Source organism: Salmo salar, chromosome 02, assembly GCF_965601325.2.
Source record: "Salmo salar chromosome 02, fSalSal1, whole genome shotgun sequence".
Lineage (NCBI taxonomy): Eukaryota > Metazoa > Chordata > Actinopteri > Salmoniformes > Salmonidae > Salmo > Salmo salar.
Window position 1 is genome coordinate 57,202,092 of NC_138292.1, and position 18,186 is coordinate 57,220,277.

General features: G+C 40.9%; 1 protein-coding gene across 1 annotated transcript; it reads left to right on the forward strand.

The window, feature by feature from the left end:
- The first annotated feature begins 5,457 nt into the window (after window positions 1–5,457).
- Window positions 5,458–17,509, forward strand: LOC106587962 (transcription factor Sp6-like). The gene is made up of 2 exons (XM_014176625.3): window positions 5,458–5,727; window positions 14,364–17,509. The coding sequence occupies exon 2, from the start codon at window positions 14,535–14,537 to the stop codon at window positions 15,450–15,452; it is 918 nt and encodes a 305-aa protein (XP_014032100.1). The 5' UTR covers window positions 5,458–5,727; window positions 14,364–14,534; the 3' UTR covers window positions 15,453–17,509.
- The last annotated feature ends 677 nt before the right edge of the window (window positions 17,510–18,186 follow it).

The following is an 18,186-nucleotide window of genomic DNA, read 5'->3' on the forward strand; positions in this document are numbered from 1 at the left end:
AACTGACACACACAGACAGACAGACAGACAGACAGACAGACAGACAGACAGACAGACAGACAGACAGACAGACAGACAGACAGACAGACAGACAGACAGACAGACAGACAGACAGACAGACAGACAGACAGACAGACAGACAGACAGACAGACAGACAGAAACACACACATACACAGACAGACACACACACAGAAACACACACCCACAGTCAGACACACACTTACGCACTCATGCATACCACACACAGACTACACAAAACAGACACACTTTATATCAAACAAACTGTGGGCGTACACCCCCCCCCCCCCCCAAGTCACTCTCAAAACAAACACCGGTTGACGACGTACACAGCATATTTACATAAGTTAACATTACATTTTACAAATGTTATATTTAAGTTGCATTATGATGAACAAAATAGTATTGTAATCTAAAATGTAAAATTTTCTGATTTAATCCAAATTAATAAAGTGAACGGCTATAATTTTATTTGATTTCATCAACAAAAGGTGGGGGCACTCCAAAGTTTTGAGCTATGTGACACAAGGCTCTTCCCTTAAAGCTGTCCATACAGGTTATACATTTTATATGACCAAATTCTTATTTACAAGGGCGGTCTGGCATGTGGCGATGTGAACACACTGACACTCCTGATAATGGGCGTGAGGGCAGCTATTCTCTCATAGACACACAGGCACTGCGACAATGCGGCCCTATGGCCCAGCCCCAAAGACAGACTACCATCTGCCACCTGAACCAAGAGGCCAGCGGCCCGGGAAGATGAGGGGTGTTCTGGCACGGAAACAGCTGGTGGAGATCGGAGAGGACATTAATCTGGAGGGGAAGACAGGATGGCAGGGATGAGAGGTTGGATAATAAAGCCTGGTATTAAGGGTGAGGGGAAGAGGGCCGTGTGTGTGTGTGTGTGTGTGTGTGTGTCTGCTCTGTTCACACTCTTTCTGTACTGTTGATACGACCTAAGACAGGGCAAACAACTCTGACAGCCATTTCTACTAAAGTTACCTCTAATTCTGACTTTCCTCGCATTCAGGAGAATATTCATAATCTAGTTGATTTAGAGCTAGAATGTTATGGCTCTGCTTCCTGGCATGATTTCCGCAGCTGTCACACACAGGAATATGAGATTCAAAGTCTTCATCTACAACTGAGATACTTTGGAAAGGTGGAACGGGGATAAAATAAAATGGAGCTCGCCATACTCCAAGACTAATTCAAGTTCTGGTTTAAAAGGAACTTAAGTGGAGGAGGAGGAGGGGAAGCAGGGCGGCATCAGTCTCTCAGACAGTAATGGCGGCGCCACTGCTGTTTAACAATCAAAGATGGGAGGCGGGGGCTACTGAGGAAGTCTCTCCCCAAAAATACAGGTGTTTGGTACAATCAAAGTAGCAGCTTGCAGAAATGACTGGGTTTGAAGTTGAAAGGGGAGGTAGAGAGCGAGGGAGAGGGGGCTGCTGTGGTGAGTGAGTGAGTGTCTAGGTGTGTTTGCATGAAGAAGGGAAGAAAAAAAACGTGACTCAGTCAGACTCAGAACCCCTGGCAGCCGGTACCTCCTCTTATGGGATTTTGAATAGTAAACAAGGATATAGGAAGTCTACTACTGTACACTTACTGTTTACTCTAGTTGACTTTTTTTCCCCCCTCAGAGGGGAAATGAGGCTTTACCTGGCCAATCCCTCTGGAGGCTCCAACGGTGATATTAGGCTTTAGCTGAGACAACATTGTAGTTCCCGTGGGACACACATAAAACATGCTTTATGGTTGGTTAGTCAATGTTAGGCTACTTAAAACAGGTCTCCCTTGCAAATTAGATTTTTTTCTCTATGAGACAAATCTGTACAAATTAAAGTTAAATAAGCTATAGACATAGACGAAAAGAAACTAGTACACCATAGACATGAACACATCAACTATGAGTATGATTATGATAATCATTTTCTTCTTTTATCATTTTTTTTTTTTTTAGATTCCTCTTAATGATACTGGATGACGAAAGCAAGTGTGGAACAGAAAACTACAAAAGATAAGTTCCTTGAATTGTTTATCTTTGGATACTTCAATGAAACAGCTTTAATCCAAGGAGAATGGCCAACAATGTGACAAAATGTACTTTGTTCACTATCCGTGATAGATGATTCATTTCATAGGGATTTGTGGGATTTTGCTGCCGCATTCGACTAGAGAGATTCAGCTATACAGAATGTGCCTCAGGACTAGAGCGCTATGTAAGCCTCAGAGAGTGTGAATGGATTTATATAGGGTGGATGAGGTCTATAGTGGGTCCTTGGCACCCGGGTTATAGCTGAAGGATTTAAGGTCCAAAATGATGGTGTGTCCTGTCCTGAAATGGAGTCTGTGAGACAGTGTACTGTCAGTATATACGATATACTATACATTTACAGTATATGACTAAGCATCTTCAACCAACTGCTAGAGGTTCAAATCCAGCTGTGAACAGTGTATAGGCCTACTAGCAGCTCTACGCCTGGAAGAGGGCGGACCGAATTTTAGGTAAACCATCTGAACAGACTACCGTTTAAGTACAAGCCCTATCAAATGGTCTTTAACGTCAGTTTGAGGGGTTGAAGGTAAAATCCACGAACATACACAGACAATTTAGAAACACACACAACCTTATGAAAGACGCTTAAAAGAATGCAACCACTGACAGAAAAGGGGGCAACGTGCCATCTAAACAGATTCAAAACCTTAAGAGAATTTGTAAGCCCCTTGTAATTGATCTTAAATGCACTGTAATTAAATGTTATTAAACAGTCTCTTTTGGAGTTGGAAGAATTTTATTCACAAGGAAATATGTCTGACTATTGAAAGACATTGGTAAACATCATTTAGGCATTGTGTGTGGTCCCCAATTCAGCTACTTGATCCCTCTCTGTGTACATGCGTATCCAGATTAATTTCACTAGTGAGAACGCACACAAGGTCAATCCCCTATTGAAAGGAATTCTTTCTGTGTGAACTTTTCAATACAGGTTTGGAAAGCGAATAAGTATAGAAGAAAAGCCTAATCCCTTATCGAGGAAGCACTTTTATAGCACAGTGCATGAAGGCTACAGTTTTCTGTTGTAATACACAGTCAGTCTGTTTTATTGAAACACGCTACGCACATACAGTGCCTTCAGAAAGTATTCACACCCCTTGACTCTCTCCACATTTTGTTGTGTTACAGCCTGAATTTAAAATGGATTAAATTGAGATTTTGTGTCTCACTCTGTGTGCAATAATAGTGTTTAACATAATATTTGAATGACTACCTCATCTCTGTACCCCACACATACAATTATCTGTAAGGTCCCTCAGTCGAGCAGTGAATTTCAAACACAGATTCAACCACAAGGACCAGGGAGGTTTCCCATTGCCTCACAAAGAAGGGCACCTATTGGTAGAAAATAAAATAAATCAGACATTGAATATCCCTTTGAGCATGGTGAAGTTATTCATTACACTTTGGATGGTGTATTAATACACCCGGTCACTACAAAGATACAGGCGTCCTTCCTAACTCAGTTGCCAGAGAGGAAGGGAAACCCTCAGGGATTTCACCATGAGGCAAATGGTGAACTTTAAAAGAGTTGCGGAGTTTAATCACTGTGATAGGAGAAAATTGAGGATGGATCAACAACATTATAGTTACTCCACGATACTAACCTAAATGACACAGTGAAAAGAAGGAAGCCTGTACAGAATACAAATATTCCAAAACATGCATCCTGTTTGCAACAAGACACTAAAGTAATACTGCAAAAAATGTGACAAAGTAATCTACTTTTTGTCCTTTATACAAAGTGTTATGTTTGGGGCAAATCCAATGCAAGACATTACTGAGTACCACTCTCCATATTTTCAAGCAATGTGGTGGCTGCATCATGTTATGGGTATGCTTGTAATCGTTTAGGACTGGGGTGTTTTTCAGGATAAAAAATAAATAGAATGGAGCTAAGCACAGGCAAAATCCTAGAGGAAAACCTGGTTCAGTCTACTTTCCACCAGACACTGGGAGATGAATTCACCTTTCAGCAGGACAATAACCTAAAACACAAGGCCAAATCTACACTGATTACCAAGAGACAGTAAATGTTCCTGAGTGACAAAACTTGAAAATGTTTGTAAATTTGCAAAAATTTTGAAAAGCATGTTTTCACTTTGTCATTATGGGGTATTGTGTGTAGATGGGTGTGAAAAAAACCATACATTTAATCAATTTTGAATTCAGGTTGTAGCACGACAAAATGTGGAATAAATTAAGGGGTATGAATAATTTCTGAAGGCACTGTATCATTCATGATTGTGAAAACGTGAATCAGAGTCAATATTTCATAATTTGATTCAAAACAAAATACATATGTATCCTGTTATGTTGCAGTCCAAACCATAGACACACTGTACATGCATCATTGCTACAAACTCAGCGTTTTAAAAACTGCTGCTTCAGAGAAAGAGAAGAAGATGGCATTAAGTAAGTAAACCACTTCCCGCCGGTCTGTCTGTGGTCTCTGTTTGTCAGTTGATTTGAAGTCACTCCACCAACATGCTGTGACAGGAAAGGAATTAACTGAGAGGGAAAAAATAAAAACTTTAGAAGAAGAGGCTGATAAAACGGTGAAGAGCAGTGATGTTGGATTGGATTTAATCAGTATTTTCATTGGTATGACAGACAACAGTTAACAAGCGTTTCCTTTCATTTGGCAAAAGTAAGAGGACCAGCTATGTATTTGGGCACAACTGAGCTTTGATAAGGCACCTACACTGCCTGTAACATGCAGTAGATGAAAGGATATGATACTGTTTTGTAAATTGTGGTCTCTTGACAATTGAGAATTGAACTGACACTGAAGGTTAGATATAAACAGGTTACAGTTGATTAAGTATGCATAACAATTAAGAGATACAATCTGTGCTAAAGAGACCTGTTGCCAGTAGTTTACATAGGATGACATTGGAGCCTACATGGTGACCAGACCAGTGACAATAATGACCATTGCAATGGTCACTGTGTCACCATGGGGTCAATGAGATGACTGACATGTATTTTTAACAAGCAATCTAATAAACAAGTAGGCTACTGTATTGTAAGTGACCAGCTACTAGTAATGCATCAGTGCATTGCGACATAATTCATTAGAGTGTTTTTTTAATTTGACAGGTCAAATGCTTTGAATAAAGTTTTTCTGAGAGTAAGTTGCGGTGGGCAAACATTAGATCCATTTAAAATGCAAGTATTAGGCACTGAGACAACCCCAAATGATGTAACAAGAGTGTTCAAAAGAGTTGTCAACTTTCTCATGGGTTCGAATGTTGTAACGTAAGTGAGCCATGCCCATGTACACTTCCTGACCTCCTGCCGCGCGAGCGCATCTTCAAAGGAAAAGCACACACCGAAAGAGGGCGGAGCCTGCGAAAAGAAAAAGATACATAACCTATTATAAACTTTGCCACCGCTGAGTACGCTTACCTGTACGTGGAAGCGTTGTCTCGTCTCACCTGAACCGCCCGAGATGGAGGGAACTGTATGATATACGAGGATATCTATTTATTTATTCGATTATTATTTATTTTTTTACCAAAGGCTTTTACTTGACTTCTCCCAAGGTGGTTTATTTATTTTCATACCAGTGAATACAATAGGCAACAAAAAGCTATTCCTACATCGCGTCGGAATAGAACTACGGGCACCATTGTATAAACAGGTAGCTATATATGTTTCAATATCAACGTTTTTGATTAATCAGCATCGCATTTTGTTACCAACGAGGTAACCGTTGCATTGTATTTCTTGTGTAGTGGAACAATATCGAAGTGACGGGTACATCATTTTGACAGTTGCATGAACAATGAAACAGAGGAATGTACCTGGAATATCTAGAACCGCTTGAAATAAAGATATATGGCAAATATTTAAGTATTTGTTTTTAAGAAAAAGTAAGAAAAGAATATTGCAAATATCTGTATAAGTATTTATTATCTTCAATGTGTATTTTAATTTAGATTTGGAAAGACATATTTCAATTCATAATTTGTAATGAGTCATGGAGTCATGAATATATATATATACCATATTTGAAAATAGTATAATTTGTACAATTTGCATCAAAATAAAGTAGGATAAAGTAGAAATTGAATAAATCTCCTTTCCAGTTTGAGTTAATATTTAGGTGAATGTTTCCTGGTCACAGATTAAACATAAAGCAGGAGGTAAAGAGGCCCTAAAAGGTTGTTGAATGTCTCCTATTTTTAAGTGTTTTCACCACCCAAAGACCTCGATTTAGAAATTGGTTATCCCACACAGGGGTATTCATTATGACTGAGGGAAACAATTAGTACCAGTAATCTGTATGCCTTCCCATGTTGAAAAGCACACTGAGGATGATGAACCATCATCACCATCAAAACCAACAATCAAAATAAACAAAAAGCATTTTAGGTACTTTTTTTAATAAAAAATGTATTTTTTTACAATGAATGGTATTCCAGTCATTAGAATATGTTATAGTGAATTTTTATTATTTTTTATTATAGGGTAATCCTATCTTGCACTCTCTCATACAAAATATTCCAATGCTGTAGTAGACTATAAAACTACAGTATGAATGTTATGGTGACTGAAATGCATAAAGAAGTGACTTTAAGTTGACAAAAAATAAGACAACATTACATCATGCCTCATATAGACCTGTGTAGGCCTATGAGTGCAAGCTGATTCTCTTCAACCCAGATTGATCCAAGACATTCAGGACCTTGATAATGTATGTGTAATCAACAGGGACAGGGAACAACCCATTCAGTGAAAGGAAATGATATAATCCTAAATGATTTTAAGTACAAAAACAAGAAACAAGAGATCACGAATGTCAGAACGAATCCAGTTGACAACCCAAATAACACTGTATCAGAAATCCAAATGCAATATATGCGTATATACACCAAAAACAATATGTACAGCAGTAGATCGAGAATCCAGTATATAAATAAACAGTGTAACAAAATGCAATGTACAGTAGTAGATACAGTGCCTTCAGAAAGTATTCACACCCCTTGACTTTTTCCACATTATTGTTATGTTACAGCCTGCAATTAACATGTATTCAATTTAGATTTTGTGTCACTGGCCTATACACAATACCCCATAATGTCAAAGTAGAAATATGTTTTTAGAAATGTATTTTTTTTTAAATAAATAATGATAAGCTGAAATGTCTTGTGTCAATAAGTATATTATAGCAAGCCTAAATAAGTTCAGGGGTAAAAATGTGCTTAACAAGTCACATAATAACTTGGATGGACTCACTCTGTGTGCAATAATAGTGTTTAACATGATTTTTGAATGACTACCTCATCTCTGTACCCCACATACAATTATCTTTAAGGTCCCTCAGTTGAGCAGTGAATTTCTAACACAGACTCAACCACAAAGAACAGGGAGGTTTCCAATGCCTCGCAAAGAAGGGCACCTATTGGTAGAAGGGTAAACATTTAAAAAAGCAGACATTGAATTTCCCTTTGAGTATGGTGAAGTTATGAATTACACTTTGGATGGTGTGTCAATACACCCAGTCACTACAAAGATACAGGCCTCCTTCCTAACGCAGTTGCTGGAAAGGAAGGAAACCGCTCAGGGATTTCACCATGAGTCCAATGGTTAAAACAGTTACAGAGTTTAATGGCTGTGATAGGAAAAATGTATCAACAACATTGTAGTTACTCCACATTAAATACATAAATGACAGAATTAAAATATTCCAAAACATGCATCCTATTTGCAATAAGGCACTAAAGTAAAACTGCAAGAAATGTGGCCAAAAACGTTATGGCCTGAATATAAAGCCATAAGACTTCTGAACAGGTAATCAAATGGCTACCCGGACTATTTGCATTGTGTCCCCCCCTCCAACCCCTCTTTTACGCTGCTGCAACTCTCTGTTTATCATATATGCATAGTAACTTTAACTATACATTCATGTACATACTACCTCAATTAGCCTGACTAATCGGTGCCCCCGCACATTGGCTACCCGGACTATATGCACTTAAAAATTGCACTGTTGGTTAGGGCCTGTAAGTAAGCACTTCATTGTAAGCTCTACACCTGTTGTATTCAGCGCACGTAACAAATAAACTTTGATTTGATTTGATTTATGTTTGGGGCAAATCCAAAACAACACATCACTAAGTACCACTCTTCATATTTTCAAGCAAGGTGTTGGCTGTATCATGTTATGGGTATGCTTGTCATGGGCAAGGACTAGGGAGTTTTTTAGGATAAAAATAAACAGAATATAGCTAAGCACAGACAAAATCCTTGAGGAAAACCTGGTTTAGTGTGCTTTCTAACAGACACTGGGAGACAAATTAACCTTTCAGCAAGACAGTAACCTAAATCACATGGCCAAATATACTTACCAAGACGACATTGAATGTTCCTGAGTAGCCTAGCTACAGTTTTGACCTAAATAGACTTGAAAATCTATTGCAAGACTTGAAAATGTCTGTCTAGCAATGATCAACAACCAACTTGACAGAGCTTGAAGAATTTTTTTAAATAATAATGTGACAATATCGTACAATTCAGGTGTTTAAAGCTCTTAGAGACTTACCCAGAAATATTCACAGCTGTAATCGCTGCCAAAGGTGATTCTAACATGTATTGACTCAGGGATGTGAATTCTTATGTAAATTAGATATTTCTGTATTTCATTTTCAATACATTTTCTAAAAACATTTTTTCACTTTGTCATTATGGAGTATTGTGTGTAGATGGGTGAGAAAAATAAAATATTGAATCCATTTTGAATTGAGGCTGTAACACAACAAAATGTGAAATAAGGGGTGTGCATACTTTCTGAAGGTCCTGTATATTACAATGAGCTATATGAAGAATACAGTATATGAATACACAGAGTAAACAAAAGTATAAAATAAACGGTCCAGTGTTTAATGTCTCTATATACATGGGACAGCAGCATTGGCTGTGTGTGTGTGTGTGTGTGTGTGTGTGTGTGTGTGTGTGTGTGTGTGTGTGTGTGTGTGTGTGTGTGTGTGTGTGTGTGTGTGTGTGTGTGTGTGTGTGTGTGTGTGTGTGTGTGAGTATGGGCGTATGCGTGTGTGAGTCTATTTGTGAGTACAGGAGTCTGCGTGTTTATGAGGTGTGTGTGTGTGTAAGCTTGTGTGTTTTGTGTGAGGGAGTCTGTTGAACAGTCTGATGGCCTGGAGATAGAAGCTGTTTTTCAGTCCTTCTGTCCCAGCTTTGATGCACCTGTACTGTCTCTGTCTGCTAGATGGTAGCAGAGTGACCACACCACCCTAAAGAGCGATTTGGTTGAGGGCGGTGCAGTTGCCATACTAAGCGGTGATGCAGCCCGACAGAATTCTCTCAATGGTGCATCAGTAAAAGTGTGTGAGGGTCTTAGGGGCCATGCTGATTTATTTCAGCCGTCTGAGGTTGTATGGACGCCGTTGTCCCTTCACCACGGTGTCAGTGTGGTGGAATCATTTCAGGTCCTCAGTGATGTGCACACCAAGGAACTTGAAGCTTTTGACCCTCTTCACTGTGGCCCCGTCTCCTGTAGTCCACGATCAACTCCTTTGGGGTTTTTTTACGTTGAAGGAGAGGCTATTTTCCTGGCACCACTCCACCAGACTCTAACCTCCTCCCTGTACACTGTCTAGGCAGGTTTCCATTGAACCAGGTTTATTTGACAAAAACAATGTTGAGTAAATCATTGCGACATGTGTAATAGAAACGGCAGTAATAAGCAAATTTTTCTAAAGATCGACAACATTTTTATATATTTATTCGACGGGTGGATATTTATTTTGTCTAACTTTCTTTATTGTGACAAATGATGGAAACTGTGTTTTTCAAATGAATGATGATTGACAAATAATTGTTGATTATCATCACTTAACTATAAAGCTCCTTAACCACTTCCTGTTATTCGAAGTAGGGGTGCCGAGGGTGCTGCAGCACCCCTTTGATAAATAGAAATTGAAAACAAATAAAACATTGTATAAATCACAAAATGATATTACTCCTGTGTGAACTAGGGCTTTATTACTCCTGTGTGAACTAGGGCTTTATTACTCCTGTATGAGCGAACCAAAAAAATACTCCTCAGTACACGTTACGTAGCTACTGGTAGGTTTGAGTAGATTACTGATCAATCAGTGTATGATAGGCCTACACTATAATCGCTATACTAAGCCCTAAGCTCAACCTTGGAGATCAATTTAGGGCTTATTGTTAAACAGCTAAATACTTACCTCAAACATAGGTGTTTAAGAAGGATACCCTAATTTGTTATTAAGTGTATGGGACTTTGGGGGCCAACCCAACCAGAGCACTTGAATTTCTAAAAAGACATTTAAATGTCAAAGTTGACAGGCAATATGCCTCAGAGGACCCTAAGCCTCACGGTTGTCACAGTGGCTAGTGAGTTTTCCCATTCAATGACCATAGAAATGTAAAGATGTATTCTAAGTATATGTTGTAGTCTAATACAATGAGACAGGAGGTGTCATATTACTTGTGTACTCTTTGTCCAACTGTCAACACATGGGTTGTGCTCCTCTGTGTAGACCTGTCTTTATATGAGTCATGATGATTTATTGACACGCTAGTTGAGACACTTCCTCTACTCCATCTTCACATTTTGATTGAGTATTTGAATTGGAATTTCATGTCTGTGCAAGAATGTTTACAATTATGCTCAAATTTGGACACATAATGCGTAACATTTACAACATTTGATGTAAAACCACATGAACATACAACAAATCAAGGTTGTTGCATTTGTCTGTGATACTAGTAGACAAACAACTGTCAGACGGTCACTATTCTACAGGGACACCAACGTAGAAGGGAATGTATTTCCCTATGTGTATGAGATTGCTTGTTGCCACTATCAATCCTCATCTGTACTTTAATGACATTTCCCCGTCTTAGTCTTCTAGAATGTCTTGGAACCTGTAACGTTATATCACATATCAGACTAAACCACAAGATTTTCTCAACTCAAAACACAAACACAGATATTTAGAAGTAGGAGTACAGATACTTCATACCGTACTGACAATTCCAAATGTCTGAGTTTGATAGAAATACATTTTGGATGGTAAAAAGAAACGTATGGAGAATCCACAAGCTCCGGTCCAGTATCGTTTTTTATTCATGGGTGTGACAGTAAACACCGGGAATCTTATTCTGCTATTATATTGTTTTTGTACTTTTCCCTTTACTGGCTGAATCGGAACGCTAACCAACATGGAATAACCCCAAAGTCAATTCGTCATCTACCGTGATGCGTTCCTCCCCCGGAGCATCTTCTCCTCTCTGGCAGACTAGTAAACCAGGGGGGGCTGGGTCTTGGCAGGGCAGAGTCTCCTCTGTCTCTGGCAGACTAGTAAACCGAGGGGGGGGGGGGGGGGGGGGGGGGGGGGGTTGTGCTGGGTCTTGGCAGGGCAGAGTCTCCTCTGTCTCTGGCAGACTAGTAAACCGGGGACTGTGTTAGGTCTTGGTCGGGCAGGTTTTACGAGGCAGCCCCGTCGTCCTGCACCTTCCTCCCCCCTCTCCCCTCCCCCAGGGGCCCCATGCCAGCTGTTACCCTCAGGATACTCTCTAGTGTTCCAGCCAGCCACTTTTGTGAATGGAGGAGGATCGGCCACTCTCTTATTTGTTTACAGGGCTATTATATCAGAGAACGAACGAGAGAAGGGGGAAGAGAGAGAGAAAGAGGGGGATGCTTCACGCCACGGTGCATCTGACTCGCATTCCCCCAAAATTATAGAGCAGCGGCGGAGCTCTGGCTCCGGGGCGACGTAAAATAAATCAGCTTGACCTTTAACACCAGACCTCTAATTCTGGAATTCCAAACTAATCGCTTTACGATTTCATTCCAACTCAAGAGCATCTCCTCTCTAGTGTCTGAAGAGGGCCATGGGAAGACCAGTCCAAAGCATAACTCGTAATCCTGTTGGTCTTCAAGGCATTGCTTGTTGTCTCAGCAAATTGAAAATCAATTGAAGGGATCAGCGCTTGAGTTGGGCCTGTGCTCATTGGTAGGGAGTACCCGCACCCCAAATGTTCTATTGCTTGAGTGCCAGTACCTACACTACCATTCAAAAGTTTGGGGTCACTTAGGAATGTCCTTGTTTTTTAAAGAAAAACACATTTTTTTGTCCATTAAAATAAAATCAGATTTCACATTTGCAATAGATGTTCATATAAAGTCATTGCTTTTCTCAATGCTCACATTACTTTAGATATGATTCTTTTTTGTTAATGTTGTAAATGACTATTGTAGCTGGAAACGGCTGATTTTTTATGGAATATCTACATAGGCGTACAGAGGCCCATTATCAGCAACCATCACTCCTGTGTTTCAATGGCACGTTGTGTTAGCTAATCCAAGTTTATCATTTTAAAAGGCTAATTTATCATTAGATAAACCTGCAATTATGTTAGCACAGCTGAAAATGGTTGTTTTGATTAAAGAAGCAATAAAACTGGCCTTCTTTAGACTAGTTGAGTATCTGGAGCATCAGCATTTGTTGGTTTGATTACAGGCTTAAAATGGCCAGAAACAAAGAACTTTCTTCTGAAACTTGTCAGTCTATTCTGAGAAATTAAGGCTATTCCATGCGAGAAATTGCCAAGAAACAGGAGATCTCATACAAGACTGTGTACTACTCCGTTCACAGAACAGAGGAAACTGGCTCTAAGCAGAATAGAAAGAGGAGTGGGAGGCCCCGGTGCCCAACTGAGCAAGAGGACAAGTACATTAGAGTGTCTAGTTTGAGAAAAGACGCCTCACAAGTCCTCAACTGGCAGCTTCATTAAATAGTACCCGTAAAACACCAGTCTCAACGTCAACAGTAAAGAGGCGACTTCGGGATGTTGTCCTTCAATTTGATGTTATTTTAATTGACAAAAAAACGTGCTTTTCTTTCAAAAACAAGGACATATCTGAGTAACCCCAAACTTTTGAACGGTAGTGTACCTTGTATTGATACCTTTTCCATTCCATTTCAAAGAGTGAATCTAAATCTCACAAGTTGTAGGCTATCTTTGCAAAGTTTCTGTATGTTGTGGAAATAGCTTGCTCAACCTGGCTTTAACGGTTTTGTGGACAAGGGACAGGAGACAGGTCTACCACTGAACCTTGACCCTTCTAATGAAGCTTGATTGTCTGGGTGGCTAATGCTGTATGGTCTCTCTCTCCCAGATATAGTATCATGACCTAGGATCTTCAGATGAACGAAGATAGTAACCTCTTCAGAACCAGACTGCTTTACTGTTTCCTGCAGTAAAAATAATGGCATATATTTGGGGGGTGGACTGCCAATTTATAATTTTGGGCCAGAACATTTTTGGAATCCTTTTCGTGTTTTGAACCAAGTAAGCGTCTCCTGTATATTGAGTTACAGCTTCTTGACAAAAATGTCTCTCGACTCCTATAATCTTAACTGTTGCATTCCGTCACCTCTCAAAATTCCAAGATAACCTCATTTGTGGGGTGTATATCGTAGCATTGTTCTGGTCCGTTGGAGTTGACGCACTGCAGTGCAGGGGGGACAAGATGCTGACGGTCTTAGAGCATGCTGCCATAATTATATGGATAAAGTCATTGTTCTTGTGTTATTGTTGGATTTGTGTTCGCAGTCTCCTGAAAGCCGTCAGTCAGCAACTGTTGATGCATGCTGCCGCCAGTGTGTAGGAGGCGGGGCGTTGTTTTTTAGCGCAACGTCTCTTTTTTGTTAGTCGCCTCGAAGGAATGTTGTTGTAAATCATGTGTGATTCATAAAAAAACTGGTTATTCTGTCTGCTAGGCTTCATCTCCGAAAATCTCAGAGATGTACAAATACTGTAGATCTTGGCCCACAGCCATTACCTCCCTGGATCTTCTTCCTTTTTACCTCCGTCTCTGCACGGGGCTGTTCCTGTCTACACTCCTCTCTCTTTCTCGCTCTCCTCCTCCTTCCTTCGCCACCTTTCGTATTTATCTCCACTCTGCCTCTGCCTCTTCATAGGGCTGCTGAAGTTGTTTTCTCTTTAACTGTCCTCCACCATGGGAAGTACCTGGCATCGGATGCATTTGGCAGGTTTCTGTCCGGACACGTTTCCCTCATCTCCTTCCCCGCATTCTGTCAGCTCTCTCCTCCGCCACGCAGCGTGAGAACTGAGGTGGGGTGTCCATGGAGACGGGGGCATGTCTGTTGGGTTACATTGTAGCCCAACAGTATTTCAAGTCATTTGCCTAGAAGCAGTAGTCATTTTACAAGAATTTACTACATCATTTTACAATTTGACAATCCGTTTTTTTGCCAACAGGTTAGTAATCGTGAATAGGATCCTCAAGCTCTCCATCCAGCCATGTGGTAGTCTACACATCTTGACCCAGTTATCAGTCAGCACACCACACCCCGGACCCACCCGGCCACCGCTCACTCCTCACCAGACTCAGCCTTCAACACCAGTATCCCACAGACAGCAGCTGGTCTCATGGCCCACCCCTATGAACCCTGGTTACGGACAGCACCCCCTGGTGGCAGCTCAGATGAGATGAACGTTCCCTCATGGTGGGACCTCCACACTGGGCCAGGGAGCTGGATGGACCTGCAGGCGGGCCAGGGTGTGGGCTTACAGGCAGTTGGTCAGAGCTCCATGGGACTGCAGTCCTCCCTGGGGCCTTACGGCTCCGAGCCCCAGCTGTGTACTCCTGCTCAGCTAGCCCAGCTGGCCCCAGCCTCACACTCAGCTCACTCTCACCTCTTCCCCCAGGATGGCTTCAAGATGGAGCCGCTGGGAGGACCTGAGCTCCTGCAGTCGGAGTCGTACTCCCTGGAGGAGCCACAGGAGGGTGCCGCCTCGGTCCGGCCCAAGCCCCAGCGCCGCTCTGCCTCCAGGGGCTCGGGCCAGTCTGTGTGCCGGTGCCCAAACTGTGTCCACGCCGAGCAGATGGGCCAGAGCACTGACGACGACCGGAGGAAACACATGCACAACTGCCACATCCCGGGCTGCGGCAAGGCCTACGCCAAGACCTCCCACCTGAAGGCCCACCTGCGCTGGCACAGCGGGGACCGGCCCTTTGTCTGCAACTGGCTCTTCTGCGGCAAGCGCTTCACTCGCTCCGACGAACTTCAGCGACACCTGCAGACGCACACCGGCACCAAGAAGTTCAGCTGCACCATGTGCCCCCGTGTGTTCATGCGCAATGACCACCTGGCCAAGCACATGCGCACACACGAGTCTCCCTCCGGGCCAGGGGAGGAGAGGATGTATGGAGAGGGGGGAAGGATGGGGAAGAGCTTTGACACGCCTTCTCCTCAGCCCTCCCACGCCACAGCCTCTGACACAGAGGCACCCCTTAAGCAGCCGAAATGTGAGAAAGACCCCTCTGGGACAGGACAGTCCAGCTAACTGTATCCCGTCCATGTCTGGAATGCTATACCGATAATATACAGTCAGTAGGCTACTTTTAGCCCTTTCTATCAGACAGAGAATCAATCCATAGTTTATAATACATCTAGTCCAGTGGAGGTAGAATCATAGGGGGTTTTGTATTATAAATTGTTAGTTTATTTCTACCAGATGCATTGAACAACATAAGGCAACAAAGGCCCCTCTGATTTTCAGCATGCATCATATCACATATAACAGCACCATACAGCATAGACAGACATAAAACCAAAGAGTCCAAAGCAATTACCCATATGTTACATCACCAACAGAGGACAAGCTGTCAAGTGCCTTGCTGGAAGGATATCCATCTAAGGAATCAAGGAAAAATATTTTTTAGATGTTCTCTTCCATTTAAATGGCAACCAAGTGGCAACCAAGCCAGAGCCAAAGCTTGCTAGCTGCTAGGACTTCCATTGCTGCTACTACTATTATACCATCCATCCACAGAGACATTGGGAACGAGTTAAAGTGAAGATGGTGCTTGATGTGTTTACAGTGAAACTACCAGCTACTTGGAGAGAGATTTATTTCCAGGAAGCCATCAAACTCTCCAGTCTCCACTGCACAAATCTAACTGAATTTAAGGCAATGGAAGTAGAGGGTTAGAATATGTTGGTATGTTGTGTTGACTTCATTTTCCCACACTTTAACCCACCCCCTTGACTTGCTGTGTATAATATACTTTATGTGAGTGTATGAACATGTCACTGGAAAATTCCACACTGTATTTTTGGTTTTGACCACGCACAATGTGGGCGTCAACCTTTTGCCAAAGAGCACCACAGTAAGCACCACTATAATTCAGTTTGGTGTGGTATGTGGGCGGTGCAAGTAAAAATGACTGCATTTTCTCAGTAGATGGCAAATTAATTATAAGTATGGCACTTGAAGTGCAGAGATGTCTCACTACAGCACATTATGGCATGGAATTCATACTCCATGTTTTATGTCAAAAATATATTTTCTGTTTAATGTACAGTAAAAAGACATGAATTGTGTTATCAATGTATTTCACTTAAATGCACCGTATGTATCATCATGTTTAAATGTCCCTCAACTGTGACTGAAAAGCACCGTTGCTCATCTTTTGACACTCCTTGTCTCAGCTATGCAGGTGTGAATGGAATGTTACATGATGACAGCATATCTCATTCACAGGAAATGTGTAATTCCATGGTCTTGTCCCTGATAGTGTATGATCCACACAATACCAAGTTCACACTTCACAGAATATACTGTAGTAACACTTGATAAGGATTTCCTCGGACAAAAGACAGTCTGGATACATCACTACTCATGAAATGTATGCTAGACTGAAATGTGAGCTGAACTGAAATCCCTCATTGAGAGGAACTTAGGTAAACCATATTTACTTCCAGGATAAGCAACAATTCCTCCTCCAAGGTTGTTCAAGCATAAAGCCAAAAACAGATAGAGTGGAATTGTTTAGAAACCATTTTGATATTAATTGTCATAAATAATCATTTCTATATTGATAGAAGATGCACTTTGATAAAGTTTTAGGAATCTAGTCTAGACCTTTCTAAATAGGCATAGGCCTGTGTGTCGTGGTTTAGGCTTCTTAGCTTATTGTGCTCACTGTAAAACAAATTAGCCTTGTTAGGAAAACATTGTTGTATTTTGAGTAGTGACTTAGTCAAAATGTGCTTCAAAGGGTCTAAGCTGAGGTTTAGCTATGTAGAGATCTCTCACTGAGGTGTTTATTGTAGCCCCCATTAGACATAACCCTAAATAAAATAAAACAATGGTTTTTGATGGTTTTACTTGCATTTTGTGTATCAAATGTGATGAAAGGACATCACCTTGAGACTCATCTATTGCAAATCACTTGGGGCCCGATTCAGACTTATGAAATGTACGCCTTTCCTACACACACCTTTCCTACGCACTTCACAGTAGTTGGTATTCAGTCTTACCTTATACAGGTGCGGTTCCCTTGCGTGTGCTGAATACATTTAATTAAACAGCTGAAAACCCTCCCACTTGCTGGCCAATAGATTTTGTTATGGAGTTTTCTTTCAATAGGGTTTCCAGTACATTTATCTAAAGCACCCCTTTAAATGTGGTGTACCATGTATTCATCTCCTTTTCAGCACCAATTGGTGAAGCTTGTATATTATTTAGGGTTAGGAAAGTATTTATGAATAATCAGTGGTGGAAATAATATCCAGTTGTCATACTTGAGTAAAAGTAAAGATACCTTAATAGAAAATGACTCAAGTAAAAGTCCCCCAGTAAAATACTACTTGAGTAAAATTCTAAAAGTATTGGGTTTGAAATATACTTAAGAATCAAAAAGTCAATCGAATTAGTAAAATATACTTAAGAATCAAAAGTTAAAGTGTAAATAATTTCAAATTCCTTATATTAAGCAAACCAGATGGCACAATTTTCATGTTTTTTTATTTAAAGATAGCTAGGGACACACTCCAACACTCAGACATCATACATAGGAAGAATTTGAGTCCGCCAGGTCAGAGGCAGTAGTGATAACCAGGGATTTTCTCTTGATAAGTGCGTGAATTGGACCATTTTCCTTTCCTTTCATTCAAAATGTAATGAGTACTTTTGGGTGTCAGGGAAAGTGTATGGAAGTAAAAGTAAAAGTAGTCAAATAGTAAATAGTAAATAGTAAATAGTGAAGTAAAGAAGTATTTTTACGTAAGTACTT

Coding starts and splice junctions, on each gene's coding strand:
- LOC106587962 (XM_014176625.3), top strand. CDS start 14,535: ATGGCCCACCCCTATGAACCCTGGTTACGGACAGCACCCCCTGGTGGC.